Source organism: Sorex fumeus, unplaced genomic scaffold (assembly GCF_029834395.1).
Source record: "Sorex fumeus unplaced genomic scaffold, SorFum_2.1 ptg000053l, whole genome shotgun sequence".
In the NCBI taxonomy this organism is placed as follows: domain Eukaryota; kingdom Metazoa; phylum Chordata; class Mammalia; order Eulipotyphla; family Soricidae; genus Sorex; species Sorex fumeus.
The window spans coordinates 541048-559642 of NW_026606110.1; the positions used below are offsets into that span (position 1 = coordinate 541048).

Here is an 18595-nt window from a genome sequence, read left to right on the forward strand (position 1 = left end):
GACCCAAATCTGTAAACCACATTGAGGAAAACATAGGCCCAATTGCTCTAAGACCTAGACCTCAAAGAGTCTTCGACACTCTGATGCCATTGGCAAAGGCTAGAGAATCAAAACTAAATAAATGGGACGACATCAAACTTAAGAGTTTCTATGTGGCAAAAGAAACATGGGCTAAAACTAAACTACAGTTAATTGAGTGGGAGAAAATATTTTCACTTAATGCAACAGATAAAGGGTTGATATCAGGGTCTATAAAGTACTCACAAAGATCATCAATAAAAACAAAACTATCTGAAAACCTCATCATAAAATGGGAAGAGGAATTGAATAGGCACTTCTCTAAGTGGATGGCCAACAGGCACATGAAAAAATGCTCATTAACACTTATTATTAGGAAATCGAAAGAGCTATGCTTGTAATATCACGCTTCACTCAAATGAGAGATAGAATCCGGAGTTCTGATGTCCGTCAACGCTCAAGAATCAGGGACGCTGTCTCATTTGCCAAGGAATCAAAAATCAGATGGGTTGGACACGTAATGAAGTTTACAGACAACCGCTGGACTAGAGCCATTACTGATTGGATTCCACGGGACATCAAAAGATCGTGTGGACGCCCACCTACAAGATGGTCAGACTTCTTCGTCAAGACCCTAAATGATCAGTTTGAGGCTCTGCATGTTCCTAGAATGAACAGATGCCATTGGGCTACGCTAGCACGCAACAGGGATGAATGGAGACGTTACTGGCACCCGCTCGAGTAAATTCGATGAATAATGGGGGATCAAGTGATCAAGTGATTAGGAAATCCAAATCAGGATGACAATGAGATATCATCTTACACCAGTGAGAATGGCGTATATCAAAATTCTGGTAATAATCTCTGTTGGTGAGAATGTGGTCAATAGGGAACTCTCATTCACTGCTGGTGGCAGTGTTGTCTGGTCTAACCCCTGTAGAAAAAACAGTATAGAGGGTACTCGATGTACTCAAAATTGAGCTTCCATATCACCCAGAAATTCCACTTTGGGGTTTCTATCCACTAGACAAAAAAAATCCATTCAAAAGAATGTACGCACACCATTTTTCACTCTAGCACTCAGTACATAGCTAAGACTTGGAATCAACCTAGATGTCCAAGAGCAGACAGAGTGAGTCATGAAGATGTGATCTATACACGATGGAGTACTACACAACTATACGAAATGATAAAATCAATTCTCGACAACATGGATGGAACTGGAAGATGTCATGTTAAATGAAGTAAGTCAGAAGGATAAACACAGAATAATCTCAGTTGCATGTGGTATTTGGAATAACTGAATGGGGGGAATGCAATGTTTTAAAGGAAGGATGCCCAGATCAACTTTTGCCCCAGCATAGAAGGAGGAGAAGGAAAGAGTGGAGGGGAGGGGAGAAGAGACAGATGAGAAGCAAGGAGGGCCAGTCAGGGAGTCAGGCACACAGGTGGTGTTAAGGAAGACGGAGCCAACGATCCAAACCACTGACTCAACAGCACTGGAATCAAGAGACCCAAACTTTAAGAACCAAACTTAGAAGGTGTCTGTCAAGAGAGCGGGCCTGGAGGGGTGGAAGGGAAGGAACTGGGAGAGAACCTGGGGATATTAGTGGAGGGGAGTTGACACTGGTGGTAGAATTGGTGCTGCGATATTGTCTAAATATCACAATATTATTAACATTAATATTAATTATAATATATATATACATATATATATAGGGCTGGAGCGATAACACAGCAGTAGGGCGTTTGCCTTGCATGCAGCCAACATGGCCGACCCGAGTTCGATTCCTCCGCCCCTCTCGGAGAGCCCGGCAAGCTACCGAGAGTATCTCGCCCGCACGGCAGAGCCTGGCAAGCTCCCCGTGACGTATTCGATATGCCAAACACGGTAACAACAAAGTCTCCAATGGAGACGTTACTGGGCCCGCTCGAGCAAATCGATGAACAGCGGGAGTACTGTGACCGTGACCATTTAAATATAATAAATTTAAATTATAAATTTGAAATATAAATTATATGTAATTATATAAAAAATCAGAATTATGAAATATAATTATCAGAATTATGAAATATAATTGTCGTACCATATTTGATAGGGTTCAAATATGGTAACACCTACAAGGGTGATTAGAGGTCACCCCAAAAGCCTCTATACCTCTCGGAAAGACTGGCAAGCTACCGAGAGTATTCCGCCCGCACGGAAGAGCCTGGCAAGCTATCCGCTGTGTATTCGATATGCCAAAACCAGTAACTACAACTGGTCTCATTCACCTGACCCTGAAGGCTTCACCGACATGGCAGCACTGAGAAGGATGAGAAAGGAGAGGCCGACAAAATCTCAAGGCCGACCTAGGCTGCCACAACGAAGGAAGACAAAAATGATCGTCTGTACTTTCAATGCACGTACGCTAGCATCAGATGCATCCATTGAGGACCTGATGGTACAAGCGCGAATGATCAAGTACGACATCATTGGTCTGACCGAGACAAGAAGGCACGAATCTCACCATGCCGTTTTCGACACTGGAGAAGAATTATCAGGGACGCTGTCTCATTTGCCAAGGTGTCGAAAATCAGATGGGCTGGTCACGTAATGAGATTTAAAGACGACCGTTGGACTAGAGCTGTTACTGATTGGATTCCACGGGATGTCAAGAGACCGCGTGGCCGCCCACCTACCAGATGGTCAGACTTCTTTGTCAAGGTCATGAACGATCGGTTTGAGGCCCTCCATGTTCCCGGAGCGAAGAGATGCCATTGGGCTACACTAGCACGCGACAGGGACAAATGGAGACGTTACTGGCGCCCGCTCGAGCAAATCGACGACTAACGGGAAGTTAAGTGATTAAGTGATTAAGTGATGAAATATAAATCTGATATATAATTTTAATTAATTTGATTGATGAATTTAAATTTAAATTTAATTTATGTTAAAATTAAATCAAAATTAAAATTAATTGTATCAAAATTAAAATAATTAAAGTGATTAATATTACAATTTATATTAAATATATTTATATTTGGCCATGTTGGCTGCGATTTACATAATATAAAATTTAAATTTATAAATTTATTTTTAAGTTTATAGATTTTGATTTGAATATATAACCATATCACTGTATCACTGTCATCCCATTGTCCATTGATTTTCTTGAGCGGGTGCCAGTAATGTCTCCATTCGTCCCTGTCACATGCTAGTGTAGCCCGATGGCATATTGGGGGCTCTTTCAGGGTCATGGGAATGAGGACCATCATTGTTACTGTTTTTGGCATATCGAGTATGCCACGGGGAGCTTGCCAGGCTCTGCCATGCAGGCGAGATACTCTCGGTAGCTTGCTGGGCTCTCTGAGAGGGACGGAGGCTTTCGGGGCAGCCTCTAATCACCTTTATAGGTGTTCCCAGTCAGGCATATATGCGGGCAGGAGGCTTTCGGTAGCCTGCCAGGTTCTCTGAGAGCAAAAACTAGACAATAGCGGCCTCACGCTTTCGGGAGTCTGGTTTTATGGTCTCTGGATCTTGGCTGTTGATAGGATTACATGGCAGTTGGTGGGTGTAACTGTCTAGCTGCTGGAAGATGGGAGATCTGGGTGGAGGAGGCCCAGTCCCGATCTGAGCAGGCTTGGAGATCTCAGCCCCGGGTCCCGCATATATATGTGTGTATATATATACATATATCTATATATATGTATATATATAGCACTGTAGCACTGTCCTCCCGTTGTTCATCTGTTTGCTCGAGCAGGCACCAGTAACATCTCCATTGTGAGATTTGTTGTTACTGTTTTTGGCATATTGAATACGTCACGGGTAGCTTGCCAGGCTTTGCCGTGCGGCCAGAATACTCTTGGTAGCTTGCCAGGCTCTCCGAGAGGGATGGAGGAATTGTACCTGGGTCAGCTGCGTGCCAGGCAAACGCCCTACCCGCTATGCTATTGCTCTGCCCCTTTATAAACATATAAATTTATAAATATATAAATTCTATATAATGAATAATTAATGTAAATCAATATTATTAATACAACATTGCAATAATGTCTAAAACTCAACTAAATAACCTTGTAAATCACAATATTTTAATTAAAAATGTGGAAAAAGGGGCTGGAGCAATAGCACAGTGGGTAGGGTGTTTGCCTTGCACGCGGTCGACCCAGGTTCGATTCCCAGCATCCCATGTGGTCCCCTGAGCACCGCCAGGAGTGATTCTTGAGTGCAGAGCCAGGAGTAATCCCTGTGCATCGCCAGGTGTGACCCAAAAGGCACAAATAAATAAATAATAAATAAATAAATAAATAAATTTTAAAAATCTGGAAAAAAGGGAAAAATAAAATAAAAGTTTAAGCCATGATATGTGTGTGTGGGGGGGGGGGGTAGTGTATGAATTATCAACTGTGTGTTGACTCAATGAAAATGTGCAGCTATAGTGGATAATGACTGAATCACCTAATCACTTAATTCCCATTATTCATCGATTTACTCGAGCGGGTGCCAGTAACATCTCCATTCATCCCGGTTGCGTGCTAGCATAGCCCAATGGCATCTGTTCATTCTAGGAACATGCAGAGCCTCAAACTGATCATTCAGGGCCTTGACGAAGAAGTCTGACCATCTTGTAGGTGGGCGTCCACGTGATCTCTTGATGTCCCGTGGAATCCAATCAGTAATGGCTCTAGTCCAGCAGTTGTCTGTAAACCTTATTACGTGTCCAGCCCATCTGATTTTTGATGTCTTGGCAAATGAGACCTCGTCCCTGATTCTTGAGCGTTGACGAAGATCAGAACTCCGGACTCTATCTCTCATTTGAGTGAATCGTGATATTCCAAACATAGCTCTTTATGTGGATAATCAAGTAAAATTGTTGAAAATAAACATGGATAGCCCATGAAAAAAAATTTTTTTTTTTTGCTTTGTGGCTGCACTGGGTGATGCTTAGGGGTTACTCCTGACTACACTCAGGAATCATTCCTGGTGGTCCTGGGGGCCATATGGGATGCTGGGGATTGAACCCGGGTCAGCTGAGTGCAAGGCAAGCACCCTTCCCACTGTACTTTTCCTCTGGTTCCAGCCCATGGAATTTTTATTTCTTTTAATGTAGACAAAGGCCATCACTGTTGATACAATTCTAGAGTTGAAGTTGGTTAAATAAACAAGCTCCAATATTAAAATTGATGTTAAAAAGTCAAGATTTTACGGGAGTTCCAGCTTGAAGGAGGGAGACTGTTCAGAAAGGGCTTAGAAACAGGAGCACCAAGGAATCTTTTCCCAGGGCATCTCTGTGCCGTGCTGTGCTTTGTCCTTCTGGACTCATGACCCGTGCTCAGTCACTGTTGCTCCCACACACATTAGTGGCAGGGCAGGAAGGAGGAAGAGAGCCTTCTCCCCCGGTGTTCAGGGAAATGCAGGGCATGGAGGATGCCAAGCCCAGTCTGCCCCACCCCCACCCGCCAGTGATTGGTCCTGCTGGGAAAACCCCACTTCTGATTTCTTAGTTCAGCTTCCAGTTCAACCAAAGGCAGCTGGCTCTAGGCTCCGGCCCTATCACTCTGTCTCTCTCCCTTTCTAGGGAGCCGTACCCTCCCCCCAACATACACAAGAGTTAAAAACATAGCAGCCCTTTAAAAGGGAATAGTGCTGTTGACTTCAGGTCCCTGTGGTGTTTTGCCAACAAACTTGCAACGCAGAGGACCCAGGTGTGTCCATGCAGCCTTTCATGCTGGTTCTGAAGAGAGAGCTCTGTCCTCAGGCGTGAGACTTGCAGGTGGTGTGCCCCCACCTGTGCCTTCTCTTTCATGAAGCGGCAGTTTGCGGATCCAGTGCCATTGGAACCTGGTATCCAAAGACTGGTTTGTTTCCTGAGAGAGGAAGCATCCAGGGCCCTTGGCACCGCATCCGTCCCTGATTTTGAAATGATGCTAGGGATTCTTTGGGAATCCCTGTGCTAATGATGCATGCACAAGTACCGTGGGGATGTCTGCACCAATGATGCTAGGGGTACTGTGGGAATGCCTGGACCAGTGATATTCGGAGTACTCTGGGGATGCCTTGGCTGGTAGCATCCCCCGAGTTCAGGAAGCACGGAAGGGCTTACTTTCACCTCTGAGCTCTTGATTCTTAGACTCGGGGACACTTGAATGAAATGGTTTGTGTTTCACCCAGTAATGATAGGGAGAGAGAAAGAGTGTCTGAAAATGCTAACGGGATTGGGGTTGCAGCCCCTCCCTGACCCTCACATTATATTGGATTGGTGAAGGAGCCCTTCTGCCAGACAATCGATGCGAAAAGTCAAATTCACATAGTTTCATTCTAGTCACACCAGAAGAAAACAACAGTTGTCCCTTTTGACTACAGAGTGTGTATGTGGTGGTGATGGTGATGACGGTAATGGTGATGGCAATGATGGTAATGGTGATGGCAATGATGGCAATGATGGTGATGTTGATGGTGGTGGTGGTGGTGAGGATGATGATGGTGTGGTGATGGTGGTGGTGATGGTAATGATAATGGTGATGATGATGGCGGTGCTGATGATGGTGATGGTGGTACTGATGAATTTTGGCAAGGGAAACAACAGAAGTGGTAAAGTTCAAAACAAAAACTGAAAAAAAAATGGGAAAAAAAACTGATCCAAGGAAACAGATGAGCTGGAAACTCCCACATTTAGGTAGAAATAGCTTCTCTTATGCATCTCTAGAGAGAATATAAATTGATCCTTTTCCTTGAGCACACTGGCAATACGTTTCAAGAGTCTTTGAAAAAATGATTTAGACTCAGTATTTCTACCCCGAAGTATTTGAAAACATTAGGTATCCAGTTATGAGCGAGCAGTTCACAAGACAAGGCATCATTTTCTTGAAGATTATTGAGAACAGAAGAGGTCGTGGTTTTAGGGGGGACTATCAGGTCTAAAATATATTAAATGTTTTGAGTACATGCCTGAAAAATGTATAAGGAAATTTCACAACAGGTTGCTTATGTATACGATATAGGTGGTTTTGTCATTTTTTATTGGTTTCTTCATTTTAAATGTAGAAAAGGCCATTGTGTATTATGTTGATGATCAAATAATCAGAATAGAAAATCAAAGAGCATTGTCAGAGTTGAAAATACAAATACCCACAATTAATTCAATTAGCAGGCAGAAGTATTTCCGTGACTATATTTCTTTTTTTTTTTAGATTTACCAAAGCTTTTTTTTATTTTTTTAATTTTTTTTTAAATTTTTTTTTTGCATCTTTAATCATGTTTATTTTTTTTCTTTTCTTTTCTTTTTTTCTTTTTTTATTAGTGAAACACCATGAGGTACAGTTATAGGCTTACAAATTTTGTGCTTGGGTTTCAGTTATACAATGATCAAGTGCCCATCCCTCCACCAGTGCCCATCCTCCCCCACCACGGGTCCCAGCATCCCTCTTACCCCCCATCCCCCCCGTCCCACCCTGCCTCTGTGGCAGGGCATTCCCCCTTGTTCTCTCTCTCTTATTTTGGGTACTGTGCTCTGCAAGAGAGGCCTTGAGTGGCAATCATGTTTGGTCTATCGACTACTTTTAGCATGCTTCTCCCACCCTGGGAGGGTCCTCACAACACCCTTTATTTGGTGCTCTCTTCTCTATCTGAGCTTCCTTCTCACCTAGCACATGTGGCTGGCCTTCAAGTCATGGAGCAAAATTCCTGGTACTAATCTCAGCCATTCCTGGGCGTTAGTCTCCCTTTTTGTTGCTTTACGTTCCCCAGATGAATGCAATCTTTCTGTGTCTATCCCGCTCTTTCTGACTCATTTCGCTTAACATGATACTTTCCATGTAGTACCACTTGTATGTAAATTTCATAACTTCATCTTTTCTAACAGCTCCATAGTGCTCCATTGTGTAAATGTACCAAAGTTTCTTTAACCAATGACTATATTTCTTTAACAGCAATAGCTGTTGCCATATTTCCACTCAGCTTAGCAAAGCCACAAGTCTAGGTAAACGGAACAACAGTAGAGGCAGGTGAGCTGGCCTGGCTGGTGGGTGCCCGGTTCTCAGGCCAGCTGCTGGATGATTCCACCTGGGGCTCAGGCTGTGACCTCACACAGTGAATACCTCTTACCACCTTTCTGGACCCAGGGGCACCAGCATGCCTGGGGTGAACGGGAAAGGTTGTAGCTTTTGGCTCTCTGAATAGATTCCTTCATATTGATTCACGCAGCCAGGCTGCCAGTAACCACTCATTCCGCACTCATTAAGCATCAGATACTAGGAAACAAGCAACTCTCAGAAAATGGCCTGATGAGGAGACGGACATCAAAATGTGGTTGAGAAGAAAAGTGCCCTTGAGCATGAAGTTCCAGATAATTTCTGGGGAGGGGGTAGCTGGCCTAGCCCTGGCACCCTCGAAGCTCTTCCAGGGAAAGTGGCGTTGAAGATGGGCATGTGAACAGGAGTTTTTCAGATGGAAACATGGAGGGCATTCTGCTCAGAAGGAAGAGGGGGCGTGAAGGACCAGAAACCCGAGACCGCCTGGCACGTTCGGGGCTGGAGGAGGGTTGCTGTAGCTGGCATTTGGCGGAGGGCAAAGCAGAGAATGAGCAGGCGGGCCAGGACAGTCCTCGGACGCCGCAGGCCCCAGTGTTATCACCGCAGTGCCCACTCCTGGGGTCTTCCTGGCTAAGATAACCCTAATCCTGGTCATGATTGGGGGCCCCTCCCTTGGTGTGAGGAGAGCAGGCACCACCACGACCCATTTTACGAACAGGTGGGAGGTGGGAGCTGGTCTCTGTCATCTGCCACGCAGCTGCCACCCAGGGCGCATTCAGCCTGCCAGGGGATGCCCGGAGTCCTCGCAGGCCCCTTGGGCAGCCTCTGGGCTGGCCAGGAGCTCTGAGGCCAGACTAAGGGGCAGGACCTGCCTCCTCGGACTCTGCAGGGCATAGGCGGTGCCCTGTGGGTCCACAAGCTCCCAGCTCCCCACCCACCCGGGTTCCCCTCACACCGGGCCAGGGGCTGGAGACAGACCTGTGGGATAGGTGAAGCCACGCTAAGTCCAGGGTCCCTCACCAGAATTTTAGGCCATGGGTTGGAGCCCAGGGAGTTCATCGGGGTTGCTGAGACTTCCAGGGTCATCCCTGCCCTGGGCTGCCACCCCTGGGTCTCTCTAGGACATTTGTCCTAGAGGTCGTCTCCGCACCCTCCTGAGAAGCTGTAGCCAGCTGCGCTCTGTCACTGACATCACAAACCCTTGCCTGAGGGTGTCCCCTGCTAGTTAAGAAAGGAGTGATGGTGCAGGTGTCTGTGTGTGTCTGTGTATCTGTGTGTCTGTATGTGTCTGTGTGTCTCTGTGTGTCTGTGTGTGTCTGTGTATCTGTGTGTCTGTATGTGTCTGTGTGTCTTTGTGTGTCTGTGTGTCTGTGTATCTGTGTGTGTCTGTGTCTCTGTGTGTCTGTATGTGTCTGTGTGTCTGTGTGTCTGTGTGTGTCTGTGTCTCTGTGTGTCTGTATGTGTCTGTGTGTCTGTGTGTGTCTGTGTGTCTGTGTGTCTGTGTATCTGTGTGTGTCTGTGTATCTGTGTGTCTGTATGTGTCTGTGTGTCTGTGTGTCTGTGTGTCTGTGTCTGTGTGTCTGTACGTGTCTGTGTGTGTCTGTGTATCTGTGTGTCTGTATGTGTCTGTATGTGTCTGTGTGTCTGTGTGTCTGTGTGTCTGTGTGTCTGTATGTGTCTGTGTGTGTCTGTGTGTCTGTATGTGTCTGTGTGTCTCTGTGTCTCTGTGTGTCTGTATGTGTCTGTGTGTCTGTGTGTGTCTGTGTGTCTGTGTGTCTGTACGTGTCTGTGTGTGTCTGTGTATCTGTGTGTCTGTATGTGTCTGTGTCTGTGTGTCTGTGTGTCTGTGTCTCTATGTCTCTGTGTGTCTGTATGTGTCTGTGTGTCTCTATGTCTGTGTGTGTCTGTGTATCTGTGTGTCTGTATGTGTCTGTGTGTCTGTGTGTCTCTGTGTGTCTGTGTCTCTGTGTGTCCATATGTGTCCGTGTATCTGTGTGTCTGTGTGTGTCTGTGTTTCTGTGTGTGACTGCGTGTGTGTCTGTGTGTGTGTGTCTGTGTGCATTTTATATAATAAGCAGAAGTGGGTGTCTGGCTCCAGTTGATTCTCTCCCAGGAGCCCTCTGGCAGGTCTCAGCTCACTTCTCCGGCGCAGGCAGCACCCAGGGACCCCCAGTGGTGGCAGGACTGGAATGTGGGGTGCAGGGGAGACACCCGCAGGGCTGCAGGGTCGGGCACAGGGGGCAGGCAGCTCCTGTGCAGCTGGGGTCAGACAGACCCCTTGGGCCTTCCACACCAGGGGGCTGGATGAACCCGGTGTTCTGGGCTCTGCTGACCCAGGGTGCAGAGGGAGATTGCCAGCCAAGCCTGTCCACCCCTTAGTAGTTGTCACTGTCGCCCTTTAAGGGGGTTGGGAATCAGAGGCCGGAGAATGGCACAGCAGGGAGGGGGCTTGCTTTGTACACAGCCAACCTGGGTTCGATCCCTGGCACCCCTTAGGGTCCCCTGAGCCTGCCAGGAGTGATCCCTGAGTGCAGAGCCTGGAGTAATCCCTAGCACTGAGTGACACCCTGTCCCCCTTTACGTGTCTTCTGCAGAAATCTCTGACCCAGATACTCTGGGTGAGGGGCCCAAGGACAATCAAGAAAACTGGAAGAAAAGAATGGGAAACGTTAAGGATTTTGCCATGTTTCCTTCATTGGGGTAGAACATAAGTATTCATATTCCCCAAAGGACAAAAAAAATGACAAATGCATCAATCACCCAAGCACAATCAGGAGTGATCCCTGAGCATAGAGCCAGGAGTGACCCCTAAAGTGACCCCTGAGCACTGCAGGGTGTGACCCCCTCGCAAAAAGTGAGAGAAAGAGAGAGAGAGAAAAGTCCAAAACCACCACCAAACTCCAAACCCACAACTACAAAAGGTATCGAATTATCAATCATCAAAATAAATTTTGCATTATTATTATTTGGAGCGAGAGTCCTCCCCCCCCCTCCGGAAGGCCAAGAGCCTCTCAGGGGTCAGCACCCACCTAGTGTGGCCTCCAGGTGCTGCCAGAGCTAACAGGACAGTGCCCCTCGCAGGAGTGAGGCCAAGTCCATTGCTGCTGTAACTGACCCCCACTCCAGTGCCCAGTGGTCCCCAGCACCCACTGAACAACACCAGACAGAAGTCCAGCCCCTGCCTTGCTGTCCCCCAGCTCAGAAATGATGCTTTCGCCCCAATCAGAGAATGCTCTTCCTTTGAGGGGAGATGCCTGAGGACCGTTGGCCATCTGGCACACACACATATATATATGGATTTGATTCCTCCACCCCTCTCGGAGAGCCCAACAAGCTACCGAGAGTATCTCGCCCACACGGCAGAGCCTGGCAAGCTCCCCGTGACGTATTCGGTATGCCAAACACAGTAACAACAAAGTCTCCAATGGAGACGTTACTGGGCCCGCTCGAGCAAATCGATGAACAACGGGAGGACAGTGACAGTGACAATGAATTTTTTTTTTTCACCATGGGAGGGAGAGCACATCTCTGGAGCACAACTAAGGGCTCCTGCACGTGTCCTGGGTTCCAAGGTTATTAGCAGCTGGCCATGGGCACTGGGAAACTGGCCGTGTGGCTGCCTGGGCACAGTCAGAGGGTTCCAGTCCCCCTTCCCCCCCCCCCCTTAGTAGGGTGTCAGCCTAACTCAGTGACCTCAGCCCTCCATTGTCAGGGAGGGCAGGACGAGCGAGCCCCAAGGACACGTCAGTGTGGGCATTGCCCCCAGGTGCTGGGCTGGCCTGTGCGCTCCCTCACCCCTCCCCACTGTCCCCACCCTCATCCTGGGGGCCAGTCTGAGGAGCTCTGCTCATCCCCCTCTGGCTACTCTTCCTGCAGTTGTGACTGTGGGTGCAGTCTCGCCTCCCCCCCCCTCCCCCCCGTAAGCGTGGCTGTGGTCCAGGGCCTGAGGGGCTGTGAGGAGAGGGGCCCTGGGAAGGCTGCAGGCAGAGCAGACCCACCCCAGCTAACCCCCGTCCCTGCCACTCCCCCCACCCAGCACCCTCTGATGAGCCGGTCGCAGGCCTGCGCTGTGCTTCCGGGCCCCCAGGGGACGCTGCGGCTCTGCTCTGACCGTCCCCGCACACCCAGAACTCGGGGGGAGGCTGGGGAGAGGGTGGGCCCAGGGCATCGCACCCCCGCAGTCGTGCCTGCAGGGGGCACTGCCGGGTGTGACCCCCAGGCGTCACCTGCTGTGTCTGATTCCTCTCCCCAGGGCTGCGGCCAAAGAGGACTCTGCGCCTGGTGCTCTGGACAGCGGAGGAACAGGGTGGCATCGGCTCCCTGCAGTACTTCCTGCAGCACAAGGTGAGGGGCAAGAGGCAGGCGCGGGGGTCCGGGCCCCTTCCCTGGCCAGACCCGGCTGCTTCTCTGGGGGCTGGTGGTGTCTGCAGCAGAGCAGCAGAGGACCGGGGGACACCCCCCCACCGCCGCCCACCCGGCCTCAGTCTCTCCAGCCCCTCTGCACCCCAGCCCACCCCAGGCATTTCTGTCCCCCAAAACCTGGGAGTGTGGGATTTCCACAGCCAACGCGGAGCCTCCATTTGCCCCAGGGCACAGATCCCAGCGGTGGTTTGGGCCTGAGCCTGCGGGGTGGACACCCAGGGGCGCACAGGGGGAGCAGGAGAGCCAGCTAGAAACACAAGCTCGGGTTCAACCGAGGGATGGGGAGGGAACTGTGAGAACAGCCACTGGGAGCTGGAAGCCTGGGGTCCGCTGGTCAGGTGAGAGTGTGCGGTTGGAAGACTGGGGCCTGGGGGGGGAGGTATCTGAGCACTGTCCAGGGCAAGGGTGTGCGGTTGGAGGACTGGGGTCTTGGGGGGGGTGTCTGAGCAGCTGACCAGGGTGAGGGTGTGCGGGAGAAGGGCTGGGGTGGGTGGGGGTGTCTGAACACATGAGGGTGTGCGGGTGCAGCATTCCAGACTCACACCAGCATCCTTCCTACAACAGCCGCCTCGGCTGCTGGACTGTGTCAGTGAGGGGTGTGTCCAAGGCACAGGGTGGGGGTGGGTGCTCACAGTCCCAGAGCCCAGGAAAGCCAGCCTCGCACCCTTCGTTGGCAGCCACCCCGGATACCGGTGATCCTGGGACAAGGGCCTGCAGGTCACTCCCGTCCTCGTGTCAGTGGGTCAGGAGCATCCGCTTCTCTCTGTTGTAGTTGGTCAGCGTTGTGCACCCCGGGGAAACAGAGGGACTTGTAGAGTCAGTGCATCGACTCTTGGTTTCTGGAGCTACGCTCTGTTTGGCACCTGCTCTGGCGTCCGTGAGAGTCTCCCTGTCCATCTAGAGAAGGCCCCAGAAGTGGATTGGGATGGACCCTGGACCATGGAGCATGTTCTGGCCCCGTATGCGACACTGGGGGCGGACAGAGAGGAGCTGGCCTTATCTGGTGGGAGGCAGGGATGGATGGGTGGGGGGCAGCTGACCATTGGGATATGCTCCCTAAGGAAAGGACTTTTGGGCTGGGGAGGGAAGATAGCACAGGGGCTAGGGAGCTCGCCTTGCAAGCATCCAGCCTGGATTTGATCCCTGGCATTCCATACGGTCCCCCACGCAGGAGTGATCTCTGAGTGCAGAGACAGGAATAAGTCCTGAGCACTGCTGGGTGTGACCCAAAAGCAAAAAAGAAGGAAGGAAAGAAGGGAGGGAGGGAGGGAGGAAGGAAGGAAGGAAGGAAGGAAGGAAGGAAGGAAGGAAGGAAGGAGAGCACAGAGCCAGGAGAAAGAAGGAAGGGAGGAAGGAGGAAAGGAAGGAAGGAAGGAAGGAAGGAAGGAAGGAAGGAAGGAAGGAAGGAAGGAAGGGAGCACAGAGCCAGGAGAAGGAAGGAAGGAAGGAAGGAAGGAAGGAAGGAAGGAAGGAGAGCACAGAGCCAGGAGAAAGAAGGAAGGGAGGAAGGGAGGAAGGAGGAAAGGAAGGAAGGAAGGAAGGAAGGAAGGAAGGAAGGAAGGAAGGAAGGAAGGAGAGCACAGAGCCAGGAGAAAGAAGGAAGGGAGGAAGGGAGGAAGGAGGAAAGGAAGGAAGGAAGGAAGGAAGGAAGGAAGGAAGGAAGGAAGGAAGCACAGAGCCAGGAGAAGGAAGGAAGGAAGGAAGGAAGGAAGGAAGGAAGGAAGGAAGGAAGGAAGGAAGGAAGGAAGGTTCTAAATGGGAGTGGGGCTGAGAACTCAGGAGTGTGTGTGTGTGTGTGTGTGTGTGTGCGCGCGCGCGCGCGTGCTCAGGTGACATGGGTCACAGTGAGAGAATTGTAGATCTCAAAATATCCAGTACCCACGTCGCCTTCATGCATTTGTGACCACGGAACGGTGGCTGCCCAGAGCTGCCTTCTCAGTGATGAAGAGAGAAATCCCAGAAAGGGGAACAAGGGCTTTTTGTTTTAGAATAGCTCTGTGTCTCACCTTCACCAAGGCCAGTTCTGCATGACAGAACGTCAGAGGATGCTGTTCTAACTTCTGGAAAATATTAATGAGAACATTGCCCAGAGTATAATCGTTTCCAGGGTGGCTGTGCTTGACTTAAAGATAGGTGTAATGAGAGTCAGAGAGACGGCTGACGGGGCTTCAACAGAGAATTTTGCATGTGGGCACCCTGGTTTCCATCCCCAAGACCACACGGTTCCCCCCACAAGGACCTTGCTAGTGTTAAACCGGGCCGAGATCTCCCCAGAGAAACCTCACGAAGACAAGTTGTGATGCAATAAGCAAAGGGTCTTTATTGGCTGGCTCAGCTACCTTGAGCTAGGGCCCCTCGTCTGGTTCACCAACACAGTGGCAGCCTTCTCGGAAGGAGTGGCCCCAAGTCTCAAAGGTGAGGGGTCCTTATACCATAAAATTATATAACAGAGACTTCCCACGGACCACCTTTTGGCCACAGTCTGAGGGGCTTTCCACTACTTGTACTTAGCTGATTCGTTGTTAAGTCCAAGTTACACAAGGGTCACACAGGGTCACATAAGGGGGTTACACTTTGGGGGGAAGAGGGAGGGAGGCAGATTCCCTACCTGCATCTTATTGGTAACTTTAGATGACCTCACGATGGCTATCTCACTTTGGGGAAATCATGACTCAATTCCAGGTTCGTCGATTGTCGATTGCCTCGAGCAGGCCCCAGTAACGTCTCTTTCATCCTAGCCCTGAGATTATATTCAAGGCTCTTTAGGAGAATGAGACCCATCATTGTTACTGGTATTTGGCATATTGGGTAGCCACGGGGAGTTTGCCAGACTCTGCCCTGTGGGCAGGCTACATTCGATAGCCTGCAAGTTTGTCCAAAGTAGGAATGAGATAATAAGATGTCATAAAAAAAAGTTCTGATAAGATGTTGCGAGGCTGCGAATGCGGCCGCGCAGTTCCGGGAACTGGATTTTATAGTCTCTGAGTCTTGGCCGCTGATGGGATTACACGGCGCCAGGGGGCCAGGTGGTGGGTGTGACCCCCGCCTACTGGAATTTGGAGGATCTGGATGGAAGATGCTCGACTCCAATCCGAGTAGGCTTGGAGGTCTCGGCCCCGGAACCCGCGTGGCTTTGTCCCTCTGCCAGTACCTTCATGTGTGCGGAGAGTGGTCTCAGCATGGTGGTGGCTGGTCCTGGAGGTCTTCGGCTGCCGGAGGCCCGGTCGGGGCGGGGAGGAAAGCTCAACCCGATCCCCTCCAAGGGGTCCCGGCGAGGAACACCCAGGCGCGGGGGCAGAAGACTGCACTGTTCTTGTCCGGGTATCGTCCAGGTATCTGTGCTCAATTTCAGGAATTCTGGAGCCCAAACTTAGGCCTAGACTCTTCTGGCTTTTTTATGAGTCTGTCGTGGCTCTGCCTTTGCTTCTGTATCTCTCACTAGGACCCCGCCAAGTATGAACAGAGCGACCCCCAAAGACAGAGCTGGGAGTAGCCATCGAGCACCCTAGGGTATGACCCCCAAACAGGCAAACAGAATTAAGCATGATGAGAAAAACACAAGTCAGGGAGCCGAATCAGATCCACCCCTGTACTCACAGCAGTAACGTTACCTGTACTCACAGCTTTGGTTCCTAGAGGAACAGTACCTGGAAAAGCATCTCTCCTTTCTCTTGCTGTTTCTTTCTTAACCCTCCAAGACTTTTCAACAGTAAAGATTTTATGAGAGCTATTTTAATGAACACATTTAGCCAAATTTTTGTGGGATAAAATTAATGGTAATATTCATCACCCATTACTTCAATTAATATATTCATAAAACTATATTAAATTAAAGTGCTCTAAAATTATATGGTAATCATATTGCCAAACTAATTTTCAAAATCTGTGTTCCAATTAATAGCTACCTTTGCTTCATAATAATGTTTTCTTATGAAATATTGAATTATTCTAGTAATTTCTGGAATTCTTAAGTTGTTTTGAAATATGTAAAGCTCTTTGTGTATAAATTTTAAGACCCAAATACAACTTTATTACCAATGTCTAAACACTTTCTGAGCCAGTGAAACAAATATTGGCTATAAAGGGTCCATGTACCTTTTGATTGTTGTTAAGTAAAATAATTCGATCAGGCAGTAGTGAGCCTTCCACTGTTCTTGGCATCAACAAGAGCAGAAATCATTTCTGGGGCCCATCCAGCTTGTCTGTAACAATTTATAGCAGAAATTCCCATTTAAAAATCATGTACGTATTTTTCTCTTATTAAAAACATGCATGTTCACATACTTTGACTCATTGTAAAATTTTCTCTCCTAGTTTAAAAGCTTTTCCCACTCTCATCACCTTAGTGCTGAACTTGTGAATGATGATGGATATTGTTTGTGCTCTGTGTTTATTGATTCATTTAGCAGTGACGCCTCCCCCCCCCCACACACACACACTGACAGTGTTTTATTGTGGCCTAATTATCCTTTGCTACTGAAAGACACAGCTCTAAGTCTACTGTTTAGTGTATTAGATGTGACCTTGAGCCAGAGACAGAAGGAAGGGGTTTGTCTGTCCCCTAGGAAACTTCCTACCTTCTCCCTCCCTGTGACATGAGGTAACCCCTGTGCTGATCTCTTACCAAGGCAGTTGGTTCCCTCAACAAACTTCGAACAAATAATCTCTTCAGTTTGGTTTCTTGCTTTCAGTTGCTTGATTTAGGCATCTGCTGTTATATTCACATTTGTCTGCTTCTCTTTTCTGTTCCCTGAATACATCTCACCTTCTCCATGAATTCTCGGATAGGTCCAGATCTATTTCTGGTGTTAGCTGAGGGTAATAAGGGGACTGTGAACATTTGGATAGAATGTTGGTGACTGTGAGCATTTTGTTTTCTTTTTTCCTTCTTCCTTCCTTCCTTCTTCCTTCCTTCCTTTCTTTTCTTTTTTTTTTTTGTTCTTTCTTTTTTTCTTGCGATTACATGGCACCAGAAGTAGCCCAAGGTCATGACTGCCTTGACTTCCAGAAGTGCAGGGAGATGGGGCGAAGGAGCCCATCCTGACTGTGAAACCCTGGAGATTTCAGTCACAAAACCTGCATACCAGGGTTTTTCAGCAGATGAATTTCTGAATGAGGCTTTTCCAGGCAATGGGGTCTGGCCAGGAGTTTGGTCGTGATTGTGGGTAGTGGGAGCTTTCAGCTGCTGGAGCTCTGTTTGGGGCCCTGGGCTGATCCACCCCCCTCTGGGATGCCCTTGATGACTCAACTTTGTGCGGGTGTCTAGGAGAATCTTCTGGAACTTGTTGATCTCTCTCGAGGTTTATGAGTCTCTGAGTCAGGGCTGGCATGGCCCTGAAGTGTTTCATGAAGGAAGATGGTGTTTGTCCCAAGTGCATTTCATTCCTCCCACCCACCCTCCTTTTTCTTGGCTTTTGGATTTGGGGCTACACCCAGTTATGTTCAGACCTTACTCCTGGCTCTATGCTCAGGGATCACTCCTGGTGGGTTCAGGGGACGCAAGCACAAGCTACCAGCAACTGAATTACAAGGACTGTGCATGACTGTGTTATAAGGAAAGTAAAGGCCCTCCCGTTGATCGTCGATTTGCTCGAGCGGGCCCAGTAACGTCTCCATTGGAGACTTTGTTGTTACTGTGTCTGGCATATCGAATGCTCTCGGTAGCTTGCCGGGCTCTCCGAGAGGGGCGGAGGAATCGAACTCGGGTCGGCCATGTTGGCCGCTTGTAAGGCGAACGCCCTACCCGCTGTGCTATCGCTCAAATAAGGTAACTGAGAGATGAGGTGTCTGCTCCTCAGAACTACGTTGGTCTCTTCTCACTCATGCCAACTCTCAAGCAGAAAGAGTTGCAGTGAGTCTGTGTGATGCTCTGCAGACTTTTCTTGCAATGCTGGGGACGAGACCACAGTCGGCTACATGCAAGACTTCCCCACAGAAGTACTCTCTATCCCCAGGACCATTTCTCAGAGCAGTGTCCAGGCAGCTTCCTCGGGAATGGCAGGTGGCAGAGCTCCATTTCAGCCACAGAGAAGATTCTGCTTGCCACCCTAGCAAAAAAAAAAAAAAAAAAACCCTGGGGTTTGGTATCTCTTGTGGGGGTGATTTTTTTCAAGGGGTGACCAAGAATAGAGGAAGCCTT

The 18595-nt window shown here is 49.0% G+C and overlaps 1 protein-coding gene across 1 annotated transcript in view; it reads left to right on the forward strand.

The window, feature by feature from the left end:
• Positions 1 to 18595, forward strand: part of CPQ (carboxypeptidase Q) — a 294821-nt gene that overhangs the window by 204230 nt on the left and 71996 nt on the right. The window contains exon 6 of the mRNA XM_056124932.1: positions 12287 to 12378. Coding sequence (XP_055980907.1) covers positions 12287 to 12378 — 92 coding nt within the window. The remainder of the gene's footprint in view (positions 1 to 12286; positions 12379 to 18595) is intronic.